Source organism: Leopardus geoffroyi, chromosome C3, assembly GCF_018350155.1.
Source record: "Leopardus geoffroyi isolate Oge1 chromosome C3, O.geoffroyi_Oge1_pat1.0, whole genome shotgun sequence".
NCBI classification, from domain to species: Eukaryota; Metazoa; Chordata; class Mammalia; order Carnivora; family Felidae; genus Leopardus; species Leopardus geoffroyi.
Genome location: NC_059338.1, coordinates 112,235,478 through 112,261,020, shown reverse-complemented (window position 1 = coordinate 112,261,020; position 25,543 = coordinate 112,235,478). Strand labels below are relative to the sequence as shown.

The following is a 25,543-nucleotide window of genomic DNA, read 5'->3' as shown; positions in this document are numbered from 1 at the left end:
CTGGAGCCTGCTTTGTGGATTCTGTTTCCCTCTCTCTCTCTGCCCCTCCCCTGCTCGTACTCTGTCTCTCTCTCAAAAATAGATAAAGCCTTTAAAAATAAATAAATAAAAGAAATAGTTGTTGGCCTACAGAGTTAATTAGCACTAAGAAGATCTATTTTCCAGGTGTTTTCTGTTTTTATGAGGGAAAGACAATTAGAAAATTCAAGACAGGGATAACTTTTTGGTTTAATGGAAAATAACATTTGGCATTTGTAGGGAGGGATATTTAAGAGTAAAAGACTAGGCTCAAGTCTCCCACATTGATCTTTAGATTTAGTGCAATTCCTATAAAAACTCCAGCTGCCTTGTTGCAGAAAGTAACTAGCTGATCCTGAAATCCATATGGAAACACAAGAGACCCAGAATCGCTAAAGCAATCCTGCTAAAGAAGAAAGCTCCAAAGTTATAGTAATCAAACTGTGGATTATTGGCACAGCATAGGCATACAGATCAATGGAGCAGAATTGAAGTCCAGAAATAAACCCATAAATTTATATTTATAGTTGATTTTTTTGATAGGGGTGTGAAGATAATCCAATGGGTAAAGAATAGCCTTTTCAACAAATAACATCAGGACGACTAGATATCTGCATGCAAAGAATGAATTTGGATTCCTGTCTAACACCTATCTAACACCATATGCAAAAACTAACTCAAAATAGGTCAAACACCTAAATGTAAGAGTTAAAACTGTAAAACACTTAGGAGAAAACATAGATATAAATCTTTGTGACTTCAGGTTAGGCAGTGATTTCTTAGATATGATATCAAAAGGATAAGCAATAAAAGAAAAAGCAGGTAATTGGACTTAAACAAAATTAAAAATTTCAAGAAAGTGAGAAAGCAGTCCAAGGAATTGGAGAAAGTATTTGCAAGTTATATATATATATATATATATATATATATATATATATATATATATATATATATATATATTTGATAAGGAATAAGTACCTAGAATATGTAAAAAAAACTCTTAAAACTCAACAATAAAAAGACAAATCACCCCATTTAAAAATGGGGAAAGGATTTGAGTAAACATTTCTGCAAGGGAGATCTACCTATGACCAGTAAGCACCTAAAAGGATGCTCAACATCTTTTCATTATGGAAATGCGAATCAAAACCAGGATAAATTACTCCTTTACACTCATCAGGATGGCTATAATAAAAATATGAACAATAATGAGTGTTGGTGAGGATATAGATAAATTAGAAACTTTCATACGTTGTTGATGGGAATGTGAAATGGTATAGCTGCTTTGGAAAAAATTTGGCAGTTCTTCAGAAAGTTAAACATAGAGTTACCAAAGACCCAGCAGTATCACTCCTATATTTATACCCAAGAAATGAAAACATGTGTCTGTACAAAATCTGTAACAAATGTTCACAGCAGCATTATTCATAGTAGTCCAAAAGTGGGAACAACCCATAGTCTACCAATGAGTGAATAAAAACATAGTGTGGTATATCCATACAATAGAATATTATTAATACTTTCTCCAGTTAAAAAGAATCAGGTACTGATATGTGCTCCAACATGGATGACCCTTAAAAATGTGCTAACTGAAAGAAGCCAGATACAAAAAACTACATATTGTATCACTGCATTTTTATAAAATGTCCTGAGCAAACAAATCCATGGAGAGAGAAAGTAGATGAGTGGTTTGTTGGGGGATGAGAGAAGGGAGAAGTGGGAAGTGACTGCTTAATGGATACAGGGTTTCTCTTTGAGGCGGGAAAACAGTGTGAGATTAGATAGTGGTGATGGTTGTACAACTCTGTGAATATACTGAAAACCACTGAATTGTACATTTTAAAAGGGTACATTTTACAGTATGTGAATTATGACTCAATTTTTAAAAAATGTAAAAGATTGGACATAATTTTTTCCCCTGGGATCATTGCTAGTGCCATTTTCTTCTGATTAAAAAATAAAGAGGAAGGGGTATATTTCCTTGGCAGTAGGGTCTTTGTGGATGTATTATTATAAAAGTGGCTAGATGTTCTTAGCCTGAGATTTACATTTTTCGGTTTCTGGAATATAGTGTGATCAGGTAAAGTAATCACCCCCGTTACTTTATGGAGCTTGGTTTCTTTGGGGTGGGGCCTGGTTATGATCTCCTTTCCTTTTCTACACACCTTTTCTTTATTAAAAACATGGGCTTAACAGTTAAAATGTATAGATTTGAATCCTATCCCCACCATTTACTAGCTATGTGACCTGTGGCTCCATTTCCTCATCTGCAACATGAAAAAAGCATTAATTCTTTATTTTTTTTGGGGGGGGGGTAGGTTTCTAGGATTAAAAAGATAATGTCTAAACTGCTTAAGTCAGAGCTCAGTTAAGTCAGTGTCTCATGATTCCTTGGGCTTTTGAAGGAATTAAAAATTAAGCTAACCCCATGTCTGGGGTGATTTGTGCATTGAGATTATTCCCAAGGTATTATTTTGAGGGGTGATTTGTAATTACTGAATGTGTAGGACTTTAATATTTTAATTTTATTTTAATCTTATCATGTACTAAACAATATATACTAATTATTTTTATTCTTTATTAATTCTTCAGGGCAAAAAGATGGTGCTTTTCTTTATAAAATATTGATAATTCATCAAAATTTATTTGCATTTTGTTTGACTATAGGAAAAAAATTTGGATGACAAACCATATCGTAATATCCAGGAACTGGAAAATTATGCTGAAAACACTCAGAGCTCTCTTCTTTATTTAACACTAGAAATATTGGGTAAGTCTTTTTTTCCAGTTTTATAATTCTGTTTTCAAAGAAAATACCTCTCAGACTTCACTCTTTCATAATCTGACAGTCCAATTGGTTTAACACGAAGGTTTTCTTCACACCATCTGTAAAGGAATGGTTTTTTGTTTGTTTTTCTTTAGCAAAAAGGAGAATATATATATCTTTCTTTGGAGTGCAGACTAATCAAAATACTCAGGCTCTCATAAAAGTACTTTAGCTACCTCATGGGAATGCTGTAATCAATAATCTGGTAATTACAGGTGATTTTTCTTTTTCAAGTGTCTCCTACAATTTGGAAGACCTGGGGCCTGACTCTTCCTTCCCTGTCAATAAAACTTCCCCGTGTAAAAAAAAAATAAAAAGTAGAAAATATAAAACTGCGTTTCTCAAAGTTCTTGCAAGACTTTTCTTTCTCTGTCCTCTTAAAAATAAATAAAACAAACAAATTTAGATGATCCTTTTCCTCATCTACTTTGTTTTAAGTTGGTGAGGTCTTATTGTAATGAGGAGATTGTTTGGATCAAGGACAATACCCTCTCTTGTGAAGAAGGTAATATATCTTTATGTCACCCTAAAGGAGTAACACAAGTCCCTATTGAGATTCCCAGGCTCATTCCGCCTGTATGCCCGGTGACATGTTTGCCAACACAATGAAAGGAGGGAGCAAAGAGCAGACGGTTTGTCAAGCGTATACTTAAAATGAGGTCATATGGAAATTGCATTGAGGAGAAGAAATGGAAGACTTGTAATGTTTTTCCAAGATAGCTGATTAAAATTCCAAATGTGTTCTCAGTGTTCTGTAGTCTGAGAAAAACACTTTCATTTAAAAGTTGAGGTTCCGAAACCTGGTCAGTGGTAAACAGTCAGCTTGTCTTTGTGCCCAGTTTTGCTCACATAAGTCTTGTTTTTCAGATATAACACACAAGATAAACACCTACTTTTACATGTTTAGGTGATTTCTCCAAGCTGCCTCTATTGATTTGTTGTGCATGTAAGCCATGTTGCTTCATTTCTAAAATCCTAGGTGTAAAGGATCTTCATGCAGATCATGCCGCGAGTCACATTGGAAAAGCGCAGGGCATTGTCACTTGCTTGAGAGCAACGCCCTATCATGGTAGCAAAAGAAGAGTGTTCCTTCCCATGGAAATTTGTATGCTGGTAAGGCTGTTACTTGTTTCCTCTAATAATTTACTTCAGGAACATGGGGAGGGACATTATCTCTTGGTTCTTTGCTTCATCTGTTCAAGTGACTGCTTTGAAATGAATGCTAATTGCTTTTTTGCCCCAGTTATCACATCAGAATTTTATCAGTCGGGCACCTGAGATCAGTGGTGGGTCCATATGTTTCCTTGCTTGTATAATTTTGTTCTACCCGCAACTGTTGTTAAATAACATCTTGTCGCATATTCTTCTAGGAGTGTGTGTGTGTACGTGTGTCTGTAGGTGCAGACACAAGTGTGTGTACATGTATTTTCAAAAACAAAATAAACATTGTACTGTAGATTCTATTCTGTCACCTGTTGTTCTTGAACTAAGGTAAAGTGTGCTTTTAGATTCCTAACGTAATGTGTATTTTCCCACACAGCATGGCGTTTCACAAGAGGATTTTCTACGGCAGAACCAAGCTAAAAATGTGAGAGATGTGATATATGACATTGCCAGCCAGGCACACTTGCACCTAAAGCATGTAAGTAGGCTCTCTGCCAAATTATTTAGGAAACTACTATTTCTAGATGTGGCTGTTCCTCGAGCATAGTTAGGGTTCCTGGTCTTTACTCCATTTCTCATTGAAATCCCAGTAGATTTATCTCAGGCACTCTTGAAAACTTTCTCCAGTTTTTTATGGTCCCCCTGTCTCCCTCTCAGCAGATGAACACATCCTTTACCGAGCAAGCCCAGCCTCAGCTTCCTCGGTGAGCTCCTTTGTGTTCTGTGCACCCACCAGCTCTCACTCTCAGGGGACAGGCTGTCTCTGCCCTGCCAGGGCTGATGGCTCCTCTCCCAGTAGCTCATGTCCTCAGTGTCTGCAGCTGGCCTGATAACTCACCCCTTTTCTAGGCAGCCTTCGGATATTCTGTGGCACATTTCCCCCCTCCCGGTTAAACTTTTATGAGTAAGTGGCTACATTCATTGTTACCTCAAGGCCAGCAGGACCATGGCACCGTTCGTTGTGCTATCATTTCGCTTCCATCCTGCCTATTCTAATAATAGGCATCACTAAATAATCTCCTTATTGCCACATTAGGGGGCACTTAAAACTCTCATTCATGCTAACTCTTTCTGCTATTGACATCATAGACGTTTTTGCTCCTTGAAACTTTCTTTTCTTTTTTTTTAATTTACATCCAAGTTAGTTTTTAAAAAAAATTTTTTTTTAACGTTTATTTATTTTTGAGACAGAGAGAGACAGAGCATGAACGGGGGAGGGTCAGAGAGAGAGGGAGGGAATCCAAAACAGGCTCCAGGCTCTGAGCTGTCAGCACAGGCCCGATGCGGAGCTCGAACTCACGGACTGTGAGATCATGACCTGAGCCGAGGTCGGACGCTCAACCGACTGAGCCACCCAGGCGCCACTACATCCAAGTTAGTTAGCATGTAGTGCAATAATGATTTCAGGAGGAGAATCAGGTGATTCATCCCCTGGTGTTATATAACACCACCTCGAAACCTTCTACTATCTTCTTCCCTTGGTTCTCTGACTTAGCCTCTAAACTGGTTCCTGATTTCTCCTGCATATCACTTTAGGTGTTTTCCTAACAGTTCTTCATCTTTTCTCAATCTGTACCTTGTCTTCTGTTGACTCCCCGACATTTCTTTTTTTAAAAGATTTTCTTTATTTATTTTTAAGTTTTTTTTTAAAGTTTATTTATTTTGAGAGAGGGGAGGGGCAGAGAGAGAGGGAGAGAGAAAATCCCAAACAGGCTCTGCACTCTCAGCACAGAGCCCAATGCGGGGCCTGAACTCATGAACTGTGAGATCAGACCTGAGTCAAAATCAAGAGTCAGCCACTTAACTGACTGAGCCACCCAGGCAACCCTTTAAGATTTTATTTTTAAGTAACCTCTACACCTGATGTGGGGCTTGAACTCACAACCCTGACATCAAGTCTCAGTCTCCAATAACTGAGACAGCCAGGTGCCCCCTTCTCCCCTTTCTTGAAACTATGTCCTTCATCTGAATCATGCTATTCCTTCCTGATTCTCCTAGAACCATTACTTCATTTTAGTGTCTCCTGAAAACTTGGTGGAAACTTTATATCTCCCCGATTCTCATGATGCTCTTTCTCCCTGGTTCTTCTTGTGAACCTTTTTCTTTTCCGTTTGTTTGTTTGTTTTCTGAGCCTCAGTGGATCCTAAAGACCTTGTCATTTACCTGCAAACCTCAGGTCCCTTGTACTTGCTGTTTTTCTGCTTGGAAGATGTTCTTCACCCCCGACTCCTCCACTCCCAACCTCATAGGCAGCATCAAATATCACCTTATCAGAAAGATTCTTCCTGGCTACCTTATCTAAAATAACAGCCTCCTTTTCCATCCCCTCAGTCCCTTTACCTGGCCTCGCACTTCTCACTGCCTGACACAGAATGTAAGTGACTTTGGTTCTATGCTGCATTCTTCAACATCTAAAGTGCGTGGTACATTACAGGCACTCAGTAAATTTCTGTGAAATATTAAATAGGTAATCAGATTGTATTTTTTTGAGGGCCAAGATTCTATATTAATCTTTTCCTGAATTTTCTGAAGCATGGTTCTCTACCACAATGGAGGTATAGGTAAAATACATGGAACTTTAGATGAGAAATCACTTAAAACTAGCAGAGTTTTAGATAAGGTCTGAGAACACAACGGAATCATAAATGCAGGAATGCCCTGAGTTGGAACGTGACTAGTCCCAGTTGATGGACACTTAAGGCATCTGAAAAATACAGATTCCCAGGCCTTACCCCCTGGTGATACAGTAAACCTGGGATGGGGCCAGGAATTAAAATTTCCAAATGATTTTAAACACCAGGTTTGAAAACTACTGGTTTGTAGGTTATGTGAAATAGGATCCTGGAAAACAGGCTTGGAAGGGTGGACCAAAGGAAGATAATAGAGTTCGGGAAGATTTGAGAGGCACTGGAGCACAGTGGATGACAGTGCAGACTCTGGAACCAGAATCTGACTTTCAGTCCTAGCTCTGCCATTTCCTAATCACATGATCTTCACCTCTGCGCCTCACTTTCCTCCTGTGGGAAAGAGGGTCATATTAGGGCTGATCTCAAAGAGCTGTGATTTGGATAAATGAGTTAATGTGTGTAAGACTTTATAACCATGCCTGGCATATCATAAGTGACATGTGAGTGGGCTCCCTTCATCATCGCCACCATCAAGTAGAGCAGTGACAGTAGTGTTGCACATTAGAGAACCTGGCCAGCAGTGTTTGAGACGAATTTGGGGGGTGGGAGATCAGTTAGGAGGCTTATTTAGGAGAGAGAGAAAGAAGGTCTGACTTAGGGTAAGTGTTTAGATATGTTTATATAGATTTATACACACACACAACAGAGGAGGAATCAACTAGACTTGACGGATTGGGTGGTAGCAGGATCGGGAAGAAGGAAGGCTGCACAGAGTTCAGGTTTAGGTGATGATGGTGCCGTTCAGAGACTACTGTGAAAAGCAGCGGTGTGCTGGTCTGAATTTAAGGGGATTTGAGGCCACCTAGGGAGATGGGCTATTGAAGACTGCAGGATTGGGACTTTGAAGGGAGGTCAGAACTGGAGATAAAGATTGGGGAGTCATCCACATAGAAAGCCTCTGGTTAAAGTTCTAAGTGTGGGTGGTGTTGCCCGAGGAGAAAGTACATCTAGACATGAGGACCAAGGTCAGGACCCAAGGCCCACCTCCACTTCTCAGGTAGAAGGGAAAAAAGGGCCAGTTACTAAGAAGAAGGGAAAGGAACTAATGGCCAAAGAAGTATGTGCACTGAGAGTCAGTGTCTTGGAAACCAAAGGAGGAGAAAATTCTAAGAAAGGGGAATATTAAAGTTTTGCATGCTACAGAGAGGTTGAAAAGATGGGTATGGCGGTTAGTAAATTTTGGGTGATCTTGAAAAGAGCAATTTTAGTAGATGGTTGAGGGTAAGACCAGAGTGCAGGGGGTTAAGATATCAGGAGGTAGAGGCAGTATCTGACCATGTAAACGAAGACCCGCAGACAAGAGTGGGCTTGGTGAGCGCAGGATGATGGGCATCAGTGTGAGTGGATCAGGGCTTTGTGGTCCAGGGTAGTGGGGAGTTAGGCAGGATAGAAGAGGTTGGAGCCAAGATGTAGAAGCCCTGGGATTCCAAAATAAAGAGAGAAGACTTGGTGTATCAAGGGGTTAAGTTAAAGAAAGTAAAAATTTAAACAAATTAAAAAAAATTTTACACTGAAAGTAAAATAATTCATTTGGCAGCCTGTATAAACTGAATTAAAGGTCGAGAACCAGGCAGGAAGATCAGTTAGGAGGCTCTTACGTTCGTGTAACCAGGAGATACTGACGATCGAAGCTAGGGAGGTGCAGGGACTTCTTAATGCAAGTATTTCATCACTCACCCCTCACCACAGAGCTGGAGGGCCAAAGTTGTGGGTGTTATTAGGCAGCTGGAAAAGGCCAAAGCCAATCCGTAAGAAAGAATGAGATTCTTATTAAAGTACCTTTTCCGGAGTCTTTTAGGCTTAGGAGATTAATTTTAATTGGCAGGAGAGCTATTTTCTGACCTTTCAGAGAAGCCCTAGCTGTGTTGTTAAACTCCTAGTATTGCTTTGTGTTCACTTTCAGAGGGAGAGTGTTTATCTCCAGAAATATTTATGTTTGAAACTGGTTTCCTTTTGTCTTCCTTTGTAGGCTAGGTCCTTCCACAAAAGTGTTCCTGTGAAAGCATTTCCTGCTTTTCTTCAGACGGTAAGTGGATTAACAGAGAAGGCTGGTTAATTACTGAAGCAGATGTGTACGATCTCTTTTTCTGTTTTATAAAGTTCCCAATGAAGTTCTTTAGTTTGGAGTCTTTGTGTTTGCTTCCCTCCCTTAATGGTGGGTTTTGTGAGTTACATTCAGCTTTTGATTACGGTCATGCCTGTAGTTCGCAGAGGCGGGTGAGTGGAGTCGCCAGACTCCATAGGTCTATATAGGTGTGTTTGTGTGTGTGTGTGCGCGCGCACACACACACAAACACACACACACACACATACACACACACACACCACTAGCCAGACTTTCCCTTTGAACCAAATCCTAATTTGTGAATGTCCAGTTGAGCTCTAATTATGAGGTCACGTTTCACCTGTATTTAATGGAATCTTCTCCTAGTTGTAAAAACGAAATTCTCAGAATGGAGATTTAGACAATATAAAAATAATAAAAGAAAATAACAATCACCTATCATTCTGGGACCCAGACATAACCACTATTTATTCTGTTCTTTTTTTTTTTGAATGAATTTCTGTATATAGTTGAAATCACACTTTACATGTCATTGTCTTACTTATCAAGCATCTAGCCACATCATTAAATATATTTGTAACTACAATATTTAATGGCTATATAATATTCTATCATATGTTTGTACCTTGACTTCATTAACTATTCCTTAAATTGGATATTATAAACTATTAAAAATGAACATAGAATTCTTAGAGATGGAAAGTTGATCATAAAATATTAACTATCACTTAATATTACAGAACATTATGAATAATGTGAGCTCTTTTTTCTAAAAAAAAAAAAAAGACAGCATGTGAAAGTACATCAAAATATCTTCAAAGTTTTTTCTTTCATTCTCTTTAAAATTTTTTTCTTTTTTTTCATTTTTTTTTTTTTTTAGAGAGAGAGAGAGAGAGCATGAGCAGGAAGGGGCACAAAGAGGGGGAGACAGAGGAGCTGATAGCAGTGAGCCTGATGTGGGGCTTGAACTCATGAACCGTGAGATCATGACCTGAGCCGGTCAGATGCTCAACTGACTGAACCACCCAGGCATCCCTCTTTTAAAAATTTTAATGCTACAAATGAATCTGATATATCTATATATGTATGCATGTGTTATAAAGCCTAACATCACAAATACCCATGAACTCACCACTCAATCCAGGAGCTAGAATGTCACCATTAAATCCCACTCATGTGTTTTCCCCCATCTCATCCCCCTGCCTCTGCCTGCCTCCTCCAAGTAGCTATCCTGAATTTTGAATTTATTAACCTCTTTCTTTTATTCCACAAAGGCTTTCCCCCATTTTATATATTCCTAAACAATACATTGTTTAGTTTTATTTTTGAGCTTTATAAAAATGGATCATACCTGTTTATGTCTTCTAGGTCACACACGCGCGCGCACACACACACACACACACTCATCCATATTACTTCATCTAGCTATAGTACACTCATTTCACTGCAGTATATTTCATTTTGTGAATAGTATACCTTTTTTTTTTTTTTTTGGTCAGAGACCTTCTAGATTGTTTCCAGGTTTTTCGCTAATATAACACAAAGCAGCTGTGCACATTCATGCATATATCTCCTGTTATATACAAGTTTAGGGTTTAAAAAGTAGATGCTGAGTTTGTACGTATCCTCATCTGTCTTTAAGTGTATAGAAAAAAAGTCTGGGAGAAAATACAATCCTTCTTGTTGTCTGTTGGCTCATAGTCCAGAGAATCCACAGCAGGATCTCTGTTGGATCACACAGGGTGTACTGCAGACATTAGGGGGAGCTGTGCATGTGGACCTAGAGGGCAAGAGGTGCCTCTTAGGAGTCTGTGCAAAACCAAGTGGCTTCTCTGTTAAATAAATAAATATTTAATAAAATAAATTTTATTGAAATAAGATTAAAAGGTACAGATTAATAAAAATAACTGAAAACCATAAAATAAAGAGCACTGTGTTCCATCCTGTTCCTCAATCCTCATGAAAGCTGTATCGAGTTTTATGTGACGGGGGAGGCATGGGGTGATATTTATAGGGACCTGTGATGGTTCTCCCAGGTTGCAAATTGTTTTCTAGCAAGAACATGGAGACCCATTAAATTTTTCCACAAAATAAGTTTATAAATGAACAATTTGAGCTCCTCATTTCTGTGGGAGTGGGGTGGGGTGATGGAATTCACTGTCCTTGACTGAAACACCCCTTTTGTTTTCTACAGAATCTAGTAATAAGACCTGACAAACAGTAATTTCTCTAATCTTTTACACATTTCTGCCATAACCGTATAAATTATGATCAGAATTGGCTTGGTATTTCTAGTACTAGCTCTTTGATCCTGTTTTACTGGCCTAATAGAAACTTCTTAGAAGATGCCTTTGGGGCATCTGGGTGGCTCACTTGGTTAAGCATCTGACTCTTGGGTTTCGGCTCAGGTCATGGTCTTTTTTTTTTTCTTTTAATTTTTTTAAATCTTTATTTACTTTTGAGAGAGAGAGACAAAGTGTGAGCCAGGGAGGAACAGAGAGAGAGGGAGACACAGAACCCGAAGCAGGCTTCAGACTCTGAGCTGTCAGCACAGAACCTGACACGGGGCTTCAACTCACAGAGCATGAGGTCATGACTGAGCTGAAGTCTGATGCTTAACCGATGAGCATCAGAGCCACCCAGGCGCCCTATTTTCTTTTAAAAACTTAATTATTCTATGATCTAATGACCATTATTCTCCTTTTCCAGGTTGCCCTGGAGGACTATTTAAAGAAAATTCAACAGGTGGATTTTGACATATTCCACCCATCTTTACAGCAGAAGAATACACTGCTACCATTATCTTTGTATGTTCAGTCATGGAGAAAAAGATATTAAAATAATTTTATGGCACTGATCTTTACTTTTATTAGTTTTACAGAAGTATACTAGTTACGGTTCTTGTTTACAAATAACAGGAGATGTTTACTTAAGAATTTTTAGGAGGGGTGTGTGGAGCTCACAGGCTTGATGAGATGTTGTTGGGGGACCAGAGTGCCACAACACTGCCCAGGCTCTGCCACAGGCACCAGGGCTGTCACCAGCAGCCCAGACAGTGTCGGTGTCTGCTGTGCTCTGTCAGGTCGGAGCCCCCAGGAGGGAGTGTGGTTTGAGCTGTACTGATGCTGCAGGCCGTGTTCAGCCACCAGGGGGCAGGAGAGTTAACGTCTCCTCCCTGCCTCACCGCTGGAGAAGAGCACAGGGGCTCAAGGAGCACCCAGCTTGCGTGTGGAGCAGCCACAACTCGAGGGGCCAGTACAGCTGGGGGTCATGAAGAGCGAAGTTAATATTCGAGGAGTGTCAATCACTATCGTGAGGGCTTTATCTCCCTAACATTTCGTCTTTACGACTCTGTGAAAATTTACCATGATAAAAACTTCTTTAAGGTAAGGTAGCTGGCTGTCAAGAGCTAGAACCCTAATTTGACTTTAAAAAGCTGACTTGAAAGTTTCACTGTTTTTTTTTTAACCCCGCTGCTTTACAATCTGTCCCTCAGCATTATGACCAAAACTGCATTAACAAAATGTGTATTAATGTAAAGTATATTACCAAAATTGTATTGAGCATTCATAAAGGGGATACTACATTTTTAAAAACTAGTATACTAGCTAAGCTACTAGTATAAGCTCTGGCTGTATACTTTCATCCATGTTCTCATTTGATTTTGAAAAAGAGAACTAAGGATTTTTGGGGGGGTAATTAAAAAATATTAATCATAAAATATATACTAACTACAAAAAACGTAGTTGTGTGCACTTGCTGGTCATTGGAAGATCTGGACTCTGAGTCTCTGACTGCAAGGCCAGGGTTATGCCACAGTGTCCTTTTCCTGCCCTTTCAGTGGTCCTGTCTCCTGCCCACTCACACCTCTGGTGTTCCGTCCCTCTATCTCATCTCTAAACCTTCGGTTGGAATTAGTGCCTACTTCCATTGTGAATCAGTGATGGCTTAAAATACTACATTTTTGCAAAAAAAAACTCAAACCGAGAGCTGCTTGAGGGCAAGACTACATTGTTTTATTCATCGTGGGGTCCCACAGCACCCAGAATGGCTTCTGATACAGAGTACGTAGAGAATAACAAGTGTGTGTCTGTGTGAACATGCAAGGTGGTTGTATATGTGAGTATACTCTTGACAGTGATGCTGAAGGAATATCCTTATAGTTTGATTCTGTGACTTTAGAGCCTTTTAGCTTATCTACAAGCGGCTAGTACAAGGAAATGGGACACGTTCCTCTTGGGATTCGGAATGGCCCAGAGCTGAAGAGTTCATCAGAGACATTCTTTGTTAGGAAGCATTGCCTGTGGGTCTTCCCAGGTCAAACCTGGCAGCAATCGTCTACTAAGCATCTTGGTTCCTATCTAAAAAAGGTTCCTGTCTTAAAAAGAAGGGTTTAAACACGCAAGTGGATTACTGGATTCCTTATTGGCTCAGAAACCAATTTACTATTAGGTAAATAATTTCAAAATACTCTCTAAGCCATTTTAAATTTGATGCTTAGAAATTTGGATGAACTCAAGTTTGCAGTCTCCTGGAGATTAAAGTGGGGTCTTACTTAGTGACATTTACCGTACTATTAACTTCATGGCAGAAAAGACACTCCCTTAGATGGTGCCAACATTGTTTTTCACTTTTCAAATTTCTGGGATTTTTTTTTTATTAGAGCATTGTCAAGGAGTCTGATACGTTTTCAAACCATGTAAGATGTATTTTGGTATTGAACAGGTGGAGAGCAACAGATGACCAATGTTAAGTATAAATTACAGATTAATCTCAATGTAGGTAAAGTTGCACATCGTCATAAAATACGTTCTGAGTAGTTCCCACTCAACTGGCAGGACTCTTCCTCTCTTTTTGATTAAATGTCTCCTTTTGATAAAATTAAATTACTCTTGAGAAACGTAACAGCAGCTAACACTCAGTGGAGCCCGAATTTGGACAGACGAAAGCTCTGTACCATTATGCATTAATCTTTACAGAGTTACTTCTCTGTATTTATTTTCCAAAGGATAAAACTGCCTCAGAGATGTTCAGTTCGAGGTCACATAGCCATTATAACTAGAGCTGGATGTCAAACCCACATTAGTTCATTGCCAAAGCCCACAACCCATGTATTTTTTACCATTCTTGAGACTGTAAAATAAACGGCCAAGTTTAAAAGCTCCAGGGCACGACTTTTTCAAAAAGGAGTATTATTGTATGTATTTTAGGTACAGATTAGGTTAAAAAGTACGGTTACATAAATTCCAACTACAAATTAGGTGAGAGAAATAAATAGGCAACTGGAATAGATACTAAGTGCTGGCCATGGGGTCTATACAGGAGAGACACGTCGCCACTTTGGAGGTCAAAAAGGTCTCCCAGAGAAGGCAGCATGTGACGGTGTCAGGAAGGCTGGGTAGGACCCAGAGTTTGGGGAGGGGTGTAGCTGTAGGGAGGTCCTGGCCGAGGCGGCGGTGGGAACAAAGGCCAGGAGGCAAAACGGATAGCCTGTGTGAAGACCCAATATTTTGGCTTTAACTTGAGTAAAAAAGAACAGAATGTAATGTCCAGAGTTCTCAGAAAAGTCTGTGAATAAAATGTGGCCACATCCTCTGGTCCAGTGAGACATTCTGAATGAAGATCAAAGAGTTGTGAGTTTATATTTTGCCTGTTTCACCAAATCCCTACGTGCCCTTGAATCTGTTTTAGCTCTTATAAATAGGATTTCTCTGAAGACACTGGCCTAATAACCTTGTCCAGAAAGATCCACAAAGTTGTAAACATTATGCAGACAGTTACTGAAAACAAAACATTATCCTGTTTGTACCTGTAAGGAGGACTGAGCAAGAAACCACTAACACCCAGAATTGAGAAGGGTAATGGCAGTGGGTTGGAAGGAGCGGGGAGGAGCTGGGGAGTGAGGGAAGAATCCATTAAGTAACTGGCACTTCAACAAGGCCTGCTTTCTCCTCTGAGAAACATATTTCTTGGCTACCTAAAAAGGTATTTCTAAAAAATTCAGACCCTTCAGATCAGAAAGAGGGTGATAAGCAGGGAATGTCATTACATTTATGGAACAATGGATAGATGGATGTGAATTTTTCCATCAAATCGGTATATACCAGGTAAAGGGGTTTGTTCAGTAAAAGGGATATTTGGCACATTAAATATATAACTCATCTGTAGTATAAGCTGAGTAAAGACATTTTAAAAGTTTAGATACAGAGTAGTATGGTGTTTTCAAGCACTTCTTATAAGAGTGTGGGCTTCTTATAAGAGTGTGGACTGCCTGGGTTCAAAACCCAGGTCCACCACCCTGATAGCTGTGTAACTGCAGCGAGTTACATGAACTCCAGTGTCTCAGTTGCTCCATTTATAAAATGGGCAAAATTATATCTATCTCAACAGTTGTTATGAGGAGTGAATGAATTAATACACGTAAAGTGCCTGGAACAATGACTTAGATGTTCTAAATAGACATTAAATGATGTGTCCGTAATACACAGAAGTCACACACTGGCAGCCCGAACCAAATGAGGCCGGCAGGCAGGGCCTCTGAAAAAGAACAAGACACTGAATGCCTTTGGGCAGAATGTGTACTCTGCATCCGGCCTCGGGCCCCAGGACGGGGGTCTCCCACCCAGCCCGACTCCTGTGTCGGTGTTACTTGCCTGCTCTCTAAGCAGTCGTGCTTGCTGGAGAATTTGTGGGTGGTGGATTAATAACAAGGGAACGCCAATCTGAGGCTGGCTTCACAAGCAGGCCCACTTTCTCCCCCAACCATATGGTAACTGTTGTTGGTGCATCTGTCCCTCGCTCAAAGTTCTCTGAGTGCAAGACAATGTTTTATTCATCTCTGTGTCCCCAGAACCTCCCATAAACCCTAGAGCCGCTCCATGCACCTTTGTATCTGAATGAACATGCTGTGGCATAGGGGTGATGGGCGCTGAGGGGATGTGAACACGATGGGGCTCGTATGTGCAGGCCGAACTGGGGGTGCGTGTCAAGGGCGTGGCTGCTGCGTGGTACACAATGGCGTTCAAGAAACAAGGCTGTTGGGCACCGTGCAAAGCAGGGTGTGAGTGAGGAAGGAAAGATAAAGAAATCACAGACACACTCAGGTGTCTGGATTTTAAGAACGGGCACGAAATTTGAAAATAAATACTTCGCAAATTGTCCATAATACATGTATTTTGTGTATATGTACATGGATATTATTTGCAGTATTACTGGTGTAATCATTTCTTGGATAAGGAGTACCTTTGAGTCAAATATGAGATACAGTGTCTTTATTCTTAGTTGATAAGTCTGAGGGGACCTTTGATTACCTGTACAAATACTGTTTTCCTCTGAGTCACCCTTTTTTCATTAAACAGTCCTGTTTGGTGTACTGTGCACTTTCCCTTTTTAATCACGATTAATCTTCCCAGTCGCTTAGTTATATAATAATATCCCGTGTGTTTAAAACACAGGCCTACAGATTGAATTTCTCAGACAGCAAGTTAGAACCACAGGATCTCTTTTACGGGTGCTACAAAGATTTTTTTAGGAAGTCGACGTTAACGATTTGAGGAGCTATTTCACCCTCTTATATTAATTCCTTGCTGCAGTGGTTTTATCCTATATTAATCTTGTAGGTTGACGAACGAGTCGAGAAAGTTCTCATTTCAATGAATGAACATAAAGACACTTCCTCCATTCCTTGTGAGCTCCTCCATATGGCTGTTAGAAATCTGTTTCAGTCCTGGTTTGGAAGAATGAATAATGTACTCTTTCCTGAGACAGACTTTTTTTTCCCCTGAGATTTTTTTTTTTTTTGGTAACTAATGTGTTTGTTTTTTTACACAAGTAATGTACATGTGTTCACTGCAGAAATATTGGGAAAAAAATAAATACAAAAATATAAAGGAAAAATATTTTTAAAATCAACTATAATTTTACCAGGTAAGAGATGACTACCATTAACGTTTTGGTCTATGTTCTTCCAACTTCTTCCTTGGCATACAAAATATACAAAATTGGTAACTTCTGTGTGTTGTTTTTAGTCTGCATTTTAGTTTAGTGATACAATGTAAAGTAATATAGTGTAAAAAGATATTAGAAAAATATTCTTAATTTTTATTCTACAGAACATTAGTGGCAGTATGTTTTCTTTCTTATTTTGCAATGATAATCTAAGTTGCACCTAGGGCCCTCAGCCTCCTGAGGTCAACCTTCCCTTTTTTAAAAAAGCTTTCTTGTTAACATTTTTATCTTTTTATTTTTTTAAATATTTATTTTTTGAGACAGCACCAGTGGGGGAGGGGCAGAGAGAGGGAGACAGAGTGACAGGATGACAGCAGCAAGCCTGATGTGGGGCTCAAACCCATGAGCCGCAAGATCATGACCTGAGCTGAAGTCGGATGCTCAACTGACTGAGCCACCCAGGTGCCCTTTAAATTTTTATTTTAGAAAGAGAAAGTGAGCAGGGGAGAGAGAGAGAGAGACAGAGTGAGAGACAGAGGATGTTAAGCACGCTCCACACAGCGTGGAGCCCGATGAAGGGCTCGGATCCCACAACCCTGGGATCATGACCTGAGCCTAAATCAAGAGTTGGACATTCTGGGGCACCTGGGTGGCTCAGTCAGTGGAGCGTCCAACTCTTGATTTTGGTGGTTCATGAGTTCGAGCCCTGCACGGGCACTGTGAGTGCAGAACCTGCTTGGGATTCTCTCTCTCCCTTTCTCTCTGCCCCTACCCTGCTTATGTTCTCTCTCTTTCAAAATAAATAAATAAACTTAAAAAAAAAAAAAAGAAGAAGAGTTGGATGCTCACCCAACTGAGACACCCAGGTGCCCTTCAACCTTTCCTTCAATAACCAAATAAAGTGGTATAGGACATCCCATGGGATGCTCCTTGAAAAGCCAGCATAATAGCCTTTGTCAATATTTGTAAGATTTCCAGGCTCGAATGGAACACAGGATTTCTATACTTCTGTCACTTCTCCATACAGTTTCATTTGCCTTTCAATTTCTTTCCGTATTTTTAAAACAACTTCTTTTAATATTTTTGTGTTTTGATATTTTCACATTTAAACCACGTGAAATGAATTTGAGGCAAGATGTGAAATACGGATCTACAGACAGTTGCCCGATTGAACCAATACCATCAGCCATGCTAAGCATATACTCAATGTCCAAGTTGAATCTGAAGGGTAATTTAAATAATTTAGAGGAGGTCACTTTTTAAAGGAATGTTCTAAATTTGTTAAAAATAAAAGATGCTTTGAGAATTGGGCAGTCACTCTCAACACATTACACAGTTCTAAATCTCCTTGACTATTTTCTTTTTTTCTTGTGGTTTTGGACAGGTACAAAGTAAAACAGGATTTTCATTTTGTTTCCTGACGAGTTAGCTCAGTGGTGAGCCATTGTAAGAGAAGTGGCAGGCTGGGTGCCAGGCTTGACCAAGGAATGTGAGACAGATTAACAATAATTTAGCTCTATCCAAACGAATGTTCACTTAAGTAAAATTTCATGATTCATTTAGTGTGGATGGACCTGGTGCCCACGAGGACCATTTTCCCCACTCAAGGCATCGTCTCTTTCTGTGGGAGTGGGATCAGTTTCCATTACTGGTTATGTGAGGAGATGCTTGTGGGATCTGTTATTTCTGTGATGTTTAGTGTCTCATATAGATGGAGACCCCGCCCAGTTGTTCAGCTCACCTTTTAAACTAGTTCTGGGGGCACGAGTTCTTATTCTCTCCAGCTTTTTCATGAGCAGGCCTCTGTGTGTGTGTGGTGGCGGGGGGGGGGGGGGGGGGGAGGGGGCGGGGATGGTGAGCAATAGATGACACTTGTGTTGCCTGAATGTCAGAGGCAAAATTACACCAGTATGTGCCTACAATGTGTGGGCTCTGAAGGAAAAACCCAGCTGGGTCCTGGTGAGAACTGGAGGTGAAAGACACTTATTTTGCTCCCGCCAGAGGAAGACTTACTATTGCAACTAATCGCCAGTGCAGCTACAGTGGTCCCGGCTCATGGAATGTTCCCAGAAAATACACCTAGGAGGATGGAGAAGCAAGAAGGAAGAGGAAATTGAGGCAGGCATGGATCTGAGGGATGACTGCTTCCCGGAAAGGCTGCTCTCTTGTCCTGACCACGGAGCAGTTCACTGAGAGGCCTGGGCCTGGTTCTGCAGTTGTCCAGAATGCCCAGCGCATGGAGAGGTTGTTTTCTGGGGCAAAGGGCACTTTCTTGTCACTGGTAAATTTTCTCCCATAATTAAATGGAAAAAAAAAAAAAAAAAGCATCTGGCTCTTCCTCCATCTTTTTCCCTCTTTGTTCGAGGGAGAAAGGAGAAATGTCCTTGTCTTGATTTTTAAATTTTTCAATCTTGATGCAAACTCCCCAGATGGGAGGTTTTTTTGTTTGTTTGTTTTTTCCCAGTGACATTTCTGGGATATAACTCATTAGATATGTGGTAGCAACTTAAATCACTATTTACGTTGACATGGCACTTCCTGGTGGGAGTTTTATCTTCCCTGAACCAAGGAAACCACACTAGGGAGAAGAGAATGTGGTTAAATGTTAAGTGTGACCCTATCTTAGGGATAGACCTCTTAATTCTGATTGTGAACATCAGCAATTTCTTCATGCACGTCACTGAGTACATCCAGTGGTTCCAACTCCTCACTGTCTACACCTGGAATGAGTTGCCCAGGGAGTTTAAAAAACAAAAAGATTTGTTAGTCACTCAGCAAACTGGATGCTCTGTTAGGGGCTGGGGAAGCAAGGATATCTATGGTGCCACAGCACCCCCTGTCATGCCAACAGTTTGGTTTTATGAGCCTTCCAGCAAATTCTTCCCTTTTGCTTATGCAAGTTTGAGAGTTGAATTTCTGTCACTCATAACCACAATAGCCTGGCCAACTGAGGGGCTGAGAGCCTGAAGGAATGAGATATATGTGCCATATCCTTTGCTGAGTTAAAAGGCACAACCGTCATCTTGCTGCTATATGACAGTGGGGACCAAGTGTGTGCTTATGAGTCTGTTTGCATGCACAGAGATAAATGACAAACTTTCATCATAGCCACTGTACATGCACTTTAGTTAAGGTAGGAAATTGCCTATAGATGTTGAATGTACCTAGTATTAGGAAAGAGAAGTTGGGCTAAATAGGGGAGCTTCCAGTAGAGCAACATTTTGGCCAATCATTTTTTAAAACATCTGTGAATGTGGAAACATCTTTGGAAATCCAGATTTTCATCATTTTGGTTTTCTTAGAGTGCCTCCCCTGTCTTGGGTTGCTGCCCCCTATTTGGGAGAGGAAGAAAGGAGTTATCAGTTGTGGCAGATAAGATTCAGTCAGTATCAATTCATAATGAAAGTGAAATAAATTTTAAATCTTTGCTTTTGATGAACTAACTCCAATATAAACACAATGTGTACATCTAAATATTTAAAGTGCCAATAGGTCTGATTAATGGACTTTTTAAAATTGTGAGCTTTGGTCATAACCCTATCTTGGCATATATTCCATGGGCAACTGAAAAGACTATGTATTTTGCTGTTGTTGGGTGAAGTGTTCCACAAACGTCAATTAAATCCTGTTACTTGATGATGTTTTATAACCTTGCTGATCCTGTCTAGCTGTTCTGTCAGCTGTAGAGAGAGGCATGTTGGATTCTCCACATATAACTGTGGATTTGTCTACTTCTCCTTTTCATTCTATTACCTTTCGCTTTACATATTTTGTAGCTGTTTGGTGCCTCCATCATATTTAAGATTGCTATATCTCCTTGGTGGATTTAATCCTTTTGTCACTACATAATATGCCTATCACTGGTAAATTTCTTCACTCTGAAGTGTACTTTATTGATATTATAATAGCCACTCCTGTTTTCTTTTGATTAATGTTTGCATATGTTTTTTTTTTTTTCTATCTTTTTACTTTCAACCTACCTATATTGTTATATTTAAGTGAGTTTCTTGTAGACAGCATTCATTGGGTCATATTTTCTAATCCATTCTGCCAATCTCTTTCAATTGATGGATTTAGATTATTTACATTTTTGAATTATTTTTATTTATTTATTGAAGTATAGTTGATATACAATGTGATATTAGTTTCAGGTGTACAACATAGTGATTTGATAATTCTATACATTATGCTATGCTCACCAGGATAAATGTAGTTACCATCTGTCACCATACAATGTTATTACAATATTATTGCCTATATTCCCTATGCTGTAGTTTTCATCCCTGTGACTTATTTATTTTATAATTGGAAGTTTGTACCTTTAATCCCCTTCACCTATTTTGCCCCCTGGCTCCAACTCCTTCCCCTCTGGAAACTACCAGTTTGTTCTCTGTATTTATGATTCTGTTTCTGTTTGTTTTGTTTTTTAGATTCCACACAGAAGTGAAACTGTATGGTATTTGTCTTTGTCCTGTCTTATTTGACTTAGCATAATACCATCTAGGTTTATCCATGTTGTTGCAACTGGCAAGATCTCATCCTTTTTATGGCTAGTTCTCCATTGTTTGTATATACCACATCTTCTTATCCATTCATCTATTGATAAATACTTGGGTTGCTTCCATATCTTGGCTATTGTAAATAATGCTGCCATAAACACTGGAGTTCATATGTCTTTTTGAATTAGTGTTTTTGTTTTCTTCAGGTAAATACCTACTAGGAAAATTACTAGATCATAGGGTATTATATTTTTATTTTTTTGAGGAATCTCCATAGCTTAAATCCTTTTACATCTTTTTGCCTTCCCCTGCTTATAAATGCTTTTAAATATTTCCTCTATATACATTTAGAGGCACAAGAGACAGTGTTATATTTTTGCTTTAACCATTACACATAATTCAGAAGCTTAAGAGGAGAAGGAAATGTATTTACTCATAACTTTTACTTTCTGTTGTTCTTTCTCTCTTTGTGATATTCTGAGACTCCTTCCTTTTTCATTTCCTTTTTGTTTGGAGAACTTCCTTTAGCCATTCTCTTAAGATAAGTCTGCTGATGACAAATTCATTTAGTTTTTCTTCAGCTGATAATGTCTTGATTTTCCCATTTTTTCTTTCTTTCTTTCTTTCTTTCTTTCTTTCTTTCTTTCTTTCTTTCTTTCTTTCTTTCTTTCTTTCTCTCTTCCTTTCCTTTCCTTTCCTTTCCTTTCCTTTCCTTTCCTTTCCTTTCCTTTCCTTTCCTTTCCTTTCCTTTCCAGTAGGTTCCATGCCCAGTGTGGAGCTCAATGCAGGACTTGAACTCACAACCCTGAGATCAAGACATGAGCTAAGATCAAGAGACAGATACTTAACCAACTGAGTCACTTAAGCACCCCTCCCTGCATTCTTGAATGATATTTTCACTGGACATAGAATTCTGGGTTGTCAGTTTTTTCACTTCAGCACTTGCAAATTGTACCATTTCCTTCTGGCCTCCATGGTTTCTGATGGGAAATCTGCTATCCTTCAAATTGTTTTTGTTTTGTATAAGGTATTGCTTATGACTGCTTTCAAGATTCTTTTGTCTTAGTTTTTTAAAAAATCAGCTCTAAATTTAATTATATTGAATTAAAATTATATTGAAACAAATAGAAGTACAAACACTATATTCAGTTTTGAGAAATTTGACGTGGTATGGATTTCTGTGGTTTATCCTGTTTCTGATTTGCTTACATCTTGAATCTGTAGGTTTCTGTCTTTTGCCAAATTTGGAAAGTTTTCAGCCATTATTTCTACAAGTATTTTTTCAGCTTTGCTCTCTTTTTCCTCTCCTACTGGGATTTGGATGACACAAATATTAGACTTTTTTGTTATGGGCCCACAGGTCCCTGAGCCTCTGTTGTTGTTGTTTTTTTTCTTTTCTTTCCTTCTTTTCTTTCTTCTCTTCCTTTCTTCCTTCCTTTCTTCTCTTTTTTTTTTCTTTCCAGTCTGTTTTCTTTCTTATTCATATTGGGCAATTTCTATTGCTGTATATTCCAGTTCATAGATTTTATTTTTCTCTGGTCCCTGAATCCTGCTATTGAGCCCGACCACTGAGTTAACTTTAGTTACTGTATTTTTTAGTCCTTAAGTTTCCATTTGGTTCTTCTTTATATCTTCTTATTTCTGTACTGAGACTATATTTCCTTACTCAGACTTTCAATTTTTTCACATTCCAAGCATGTCTGTAATTGGCTTTTTAAGACGGCTTTTTTAGAACCTTTGTCAGGTAATTCTAACATCTCTGTCATTTTAGTGTTGGCATATATTGATTTTTTTTCTTCTGAGAGTTTTCTAATATTTGGTATATGAGTGGTTTTCAATTGAAAAGTGGGGCATTTTGGATATTATGAGAGTCTGGATCCTACTTAAACCTGTGTTTTAACTGGCTTAAAAAATTTTTTTTTAATGTTTATTTATTTTTGAGAGAGAGAAAGAGAGCATGAGCAGAGCAGGGGAACAGAGAAAGGGAGACATAGAATCCGAAGCATCTCCAGGCTCTGAGCTGTCAGCACACAGCCTGCCGAAGGGCTCAAACCCACAGACTGTGAGATCATGACCTGAGCCAAAGTCGGGCGCCCAACCAACCGAGCCACCCAGGCACCCCTTAACTGGCTTTTCTGATGCCAATCTGGCAGAGGAAGAGAGGAGCACTGCCTTGTTACTGCCAAGGTCAGAGAGGAGTCCACATTCACCACTTGATCTGAGTTCACACTGTTAGGGGCTCCTAGTTACTTCTGGGCAGCGATGGGAGTTCTAGATCCCACTGGGCATCCACTCATACATACCACCCTGGCTGGGAGGGGCAGAAGTGCCTTGTTACCGCTGACACCACAGGAAGGTGGCCTAATTATCCCTGGGCAGTGGCGAAAGTCCCAACTCTCCACTAGGCCTCCTTTGACACCACTCCAGCAGGGAGGGGGAGGAGTCCCTTGTTACTGCTGTCTGTGGGTGGAGTTCAGATTCCCCATGTGGTCTCCACTGACACTGTGGTGACAAAGGCCTTGTTACTGTCATGTGAGGATAAAAGTCCCAGCTGTCTATGGCCTTCTCTGATAGCACCTCAGCGTGTGTGTGTGTGTGAGTGTGTGTGTGTGTGTGTGTGTGTGTGTTGCAGTTGGAGCCCTTTGATATAGCTTGGTAAAGCAGGAAGTCTAGGCTCCTGATCCCCCTTTTGCTGCTGTGGGTGAGAGTGGGGCCACTGTTCTTCCTGTGGTTTTTAGCTGGAGCAAGTAGTTACTGTCTAAAAGGTTTTCGTCTTGTTAGGCTGCCCCTTTCCTGGACTTCTGCTTAGAAAGAATAGGCCTGTGTTGGGGAGTTTTTGTTTGCTCCTGTTGGCACTTCTAGGTTGCCAGCTTCTTAAAGCTAGAAGTCTGTGTATATGAAGCTAAAAGAAAACTCGGAGGACTCATTGCCAGGTTGTGCCTTGGATCCCACAGTCTCTGGTCTGGTTGTCTTCTCTCCACCTTTCAGAGTCTTCTCTTTTTTTGAGAGAGAGAGAGAAAGAGAGAGAGAGAGAGAGAGAGAGAGAGAGAGAGAGATGGTGCAAGTGAGGGGCAGAGAGAGAGGGAGAGGGTGGTATGGCAGGGGGAGAGATATTGAGAGAGAGAGAGAGAGAAATGGGGCTCACCCAATGTGGGACTTGAACTCACGAACTGAACCGTGAGATCATGACCTGAGTCGAAGTCAGATGCTTAACGACTGAGCCACCCAGGCACCCTCAGAGTCTTCTTATGTCTTATAAATAATGTCCAAGGTTTTTAGTTGTACTTAGTGGGAGCATTAGGAAACAGCACATCTAATTCCATCTTCCTGGAAGTGGAAGCCAAGACATAATTTAAAAATATTAGTTGGCTTCATGTTTTTGGAATTGTCCAGAGACCTATTTCCCGTGGTGTGCTAACCTCCCCTGCCAGAATAGTGTCTGGCATACGGTAGGAGCTTCAGAACATTCAGTGACTGAATCACCACTTTACCTATGAGAAAATTTAAGGAATTAAATAATCTCTCCCAGGTCTCAAGGCTGGCTAGTAAATAGGAAGAATGGAGATTTGAACTAGGGCATTCTGATTCCAAAGCCCAGGCTCTCAGATGCATCACTAGGGCACTTGTGAAATTCAAGGCCCCTTTTGTTCTCTTAGGACAAAGGACAAGTGAGAGGGAGCCTCCACTTGAGACAGCAACAAAGTGACAACATGACACTTTTCTAGTGAATTAACAATGTCCTTGCATTTACAAGAAAATGTCCAGTGCTGTCATCTCTTTTTCCTTCCATTCGCTGCCAAATTTCCTGTCTAGTGTCCCAATTACTCCTTAAGTCCCGTGCAAATGGGATTCCACTGCAATTTCTCTCCTGCGGCTACCCTTTCTTTTCAGCCCCAAAACCAAAAGCAACAGTGTCTTCCCAACTCTCACCCTTTTAAATCTTTCTGCGGTGCTTCCTAACACTGCTCACCACTTCCTGAACTGTACCCGTAGTCTTGGCTCTCACGGACCTCTACTTTCTGGGGTCACCATTATCCTGCTGCTTGCTATCCGTCTCCTCCTTCGGCCCCATCCTTTCAATGGCAATCTCATCCTCAAATTGCTTACCCAAGTCCATGGCCTCAACAAGACTGGCAAATTCACTCACTCACTCACTCACTCACTCACTCATTCCTTTCTTCAGTGTTCATTTATTGGGCACCTGCTGAGTAGCAGCCACTGTTCTAGAGCAGGGAACAAGGTAAGGTGGCCATTCTCAGGGAATTTATAATCTAGAGGAAGATACAGAGCGTCACAAAGAGCAACAAGTCATGGACTTGTCACGGACTTAGTTATG

The 25,543-nt window shown here is 40.0% G+C and overlaps 1 protein-coding gene and 1 long non-coding RNA gene across 6 annotated transcripts in view; one reads left to right on the top strand and one right to left on the bottom strand.

Moving 5' to 3' along the window:
- Nucleotides 1–11,614, top strand: part of NDUFAF6 (NADH:ubiquinone oxidoreductase complex assembly factor 6) — a 33,827-nt gene extending 22,213 nt beyond the window's left edge. For all 5 annotated transcript variants that reach the window (XM_045454175.1, XM_045454176.1, XM_045454178.1 and 2 more), the window contains 5 exons: nucleotides 2,686–2,788; nucleotides 3,825–3,958; nucleotides 4,386–4,487; nucleotides 8,666–8,722; nucleotides 11,471–11,614. In XM_045454175.1, the coding sequence (XP_045310131.1) occupies nucleotides 2,686–2,788; nucleotides 3,825–3,958; nucleotides 4,386–4,487; nucleotides 8,666–8,722; nucleotides 11,471–11,599 (525 nt within the window). In that variant the 3' untranslated portion in view covers nucleotides 11,600–11,614. The remainder of the gene's footprint in view (nucleotides 1–2,685; nucleotides 2,789–3,824; nucleotides 3,959–4,385; nucleotides 4,488–8,665; nucleotides 8,723–11,470) is intronic.
- Nucleotides 1–25,543, bottom strand: part of LOC123585750 — a 137,169-nt gene that overhangs the window by 99,101 nt on the left and 12,525 nt on the right. The gene's annotated exons all lie outside the window — the stretch shown is intronic.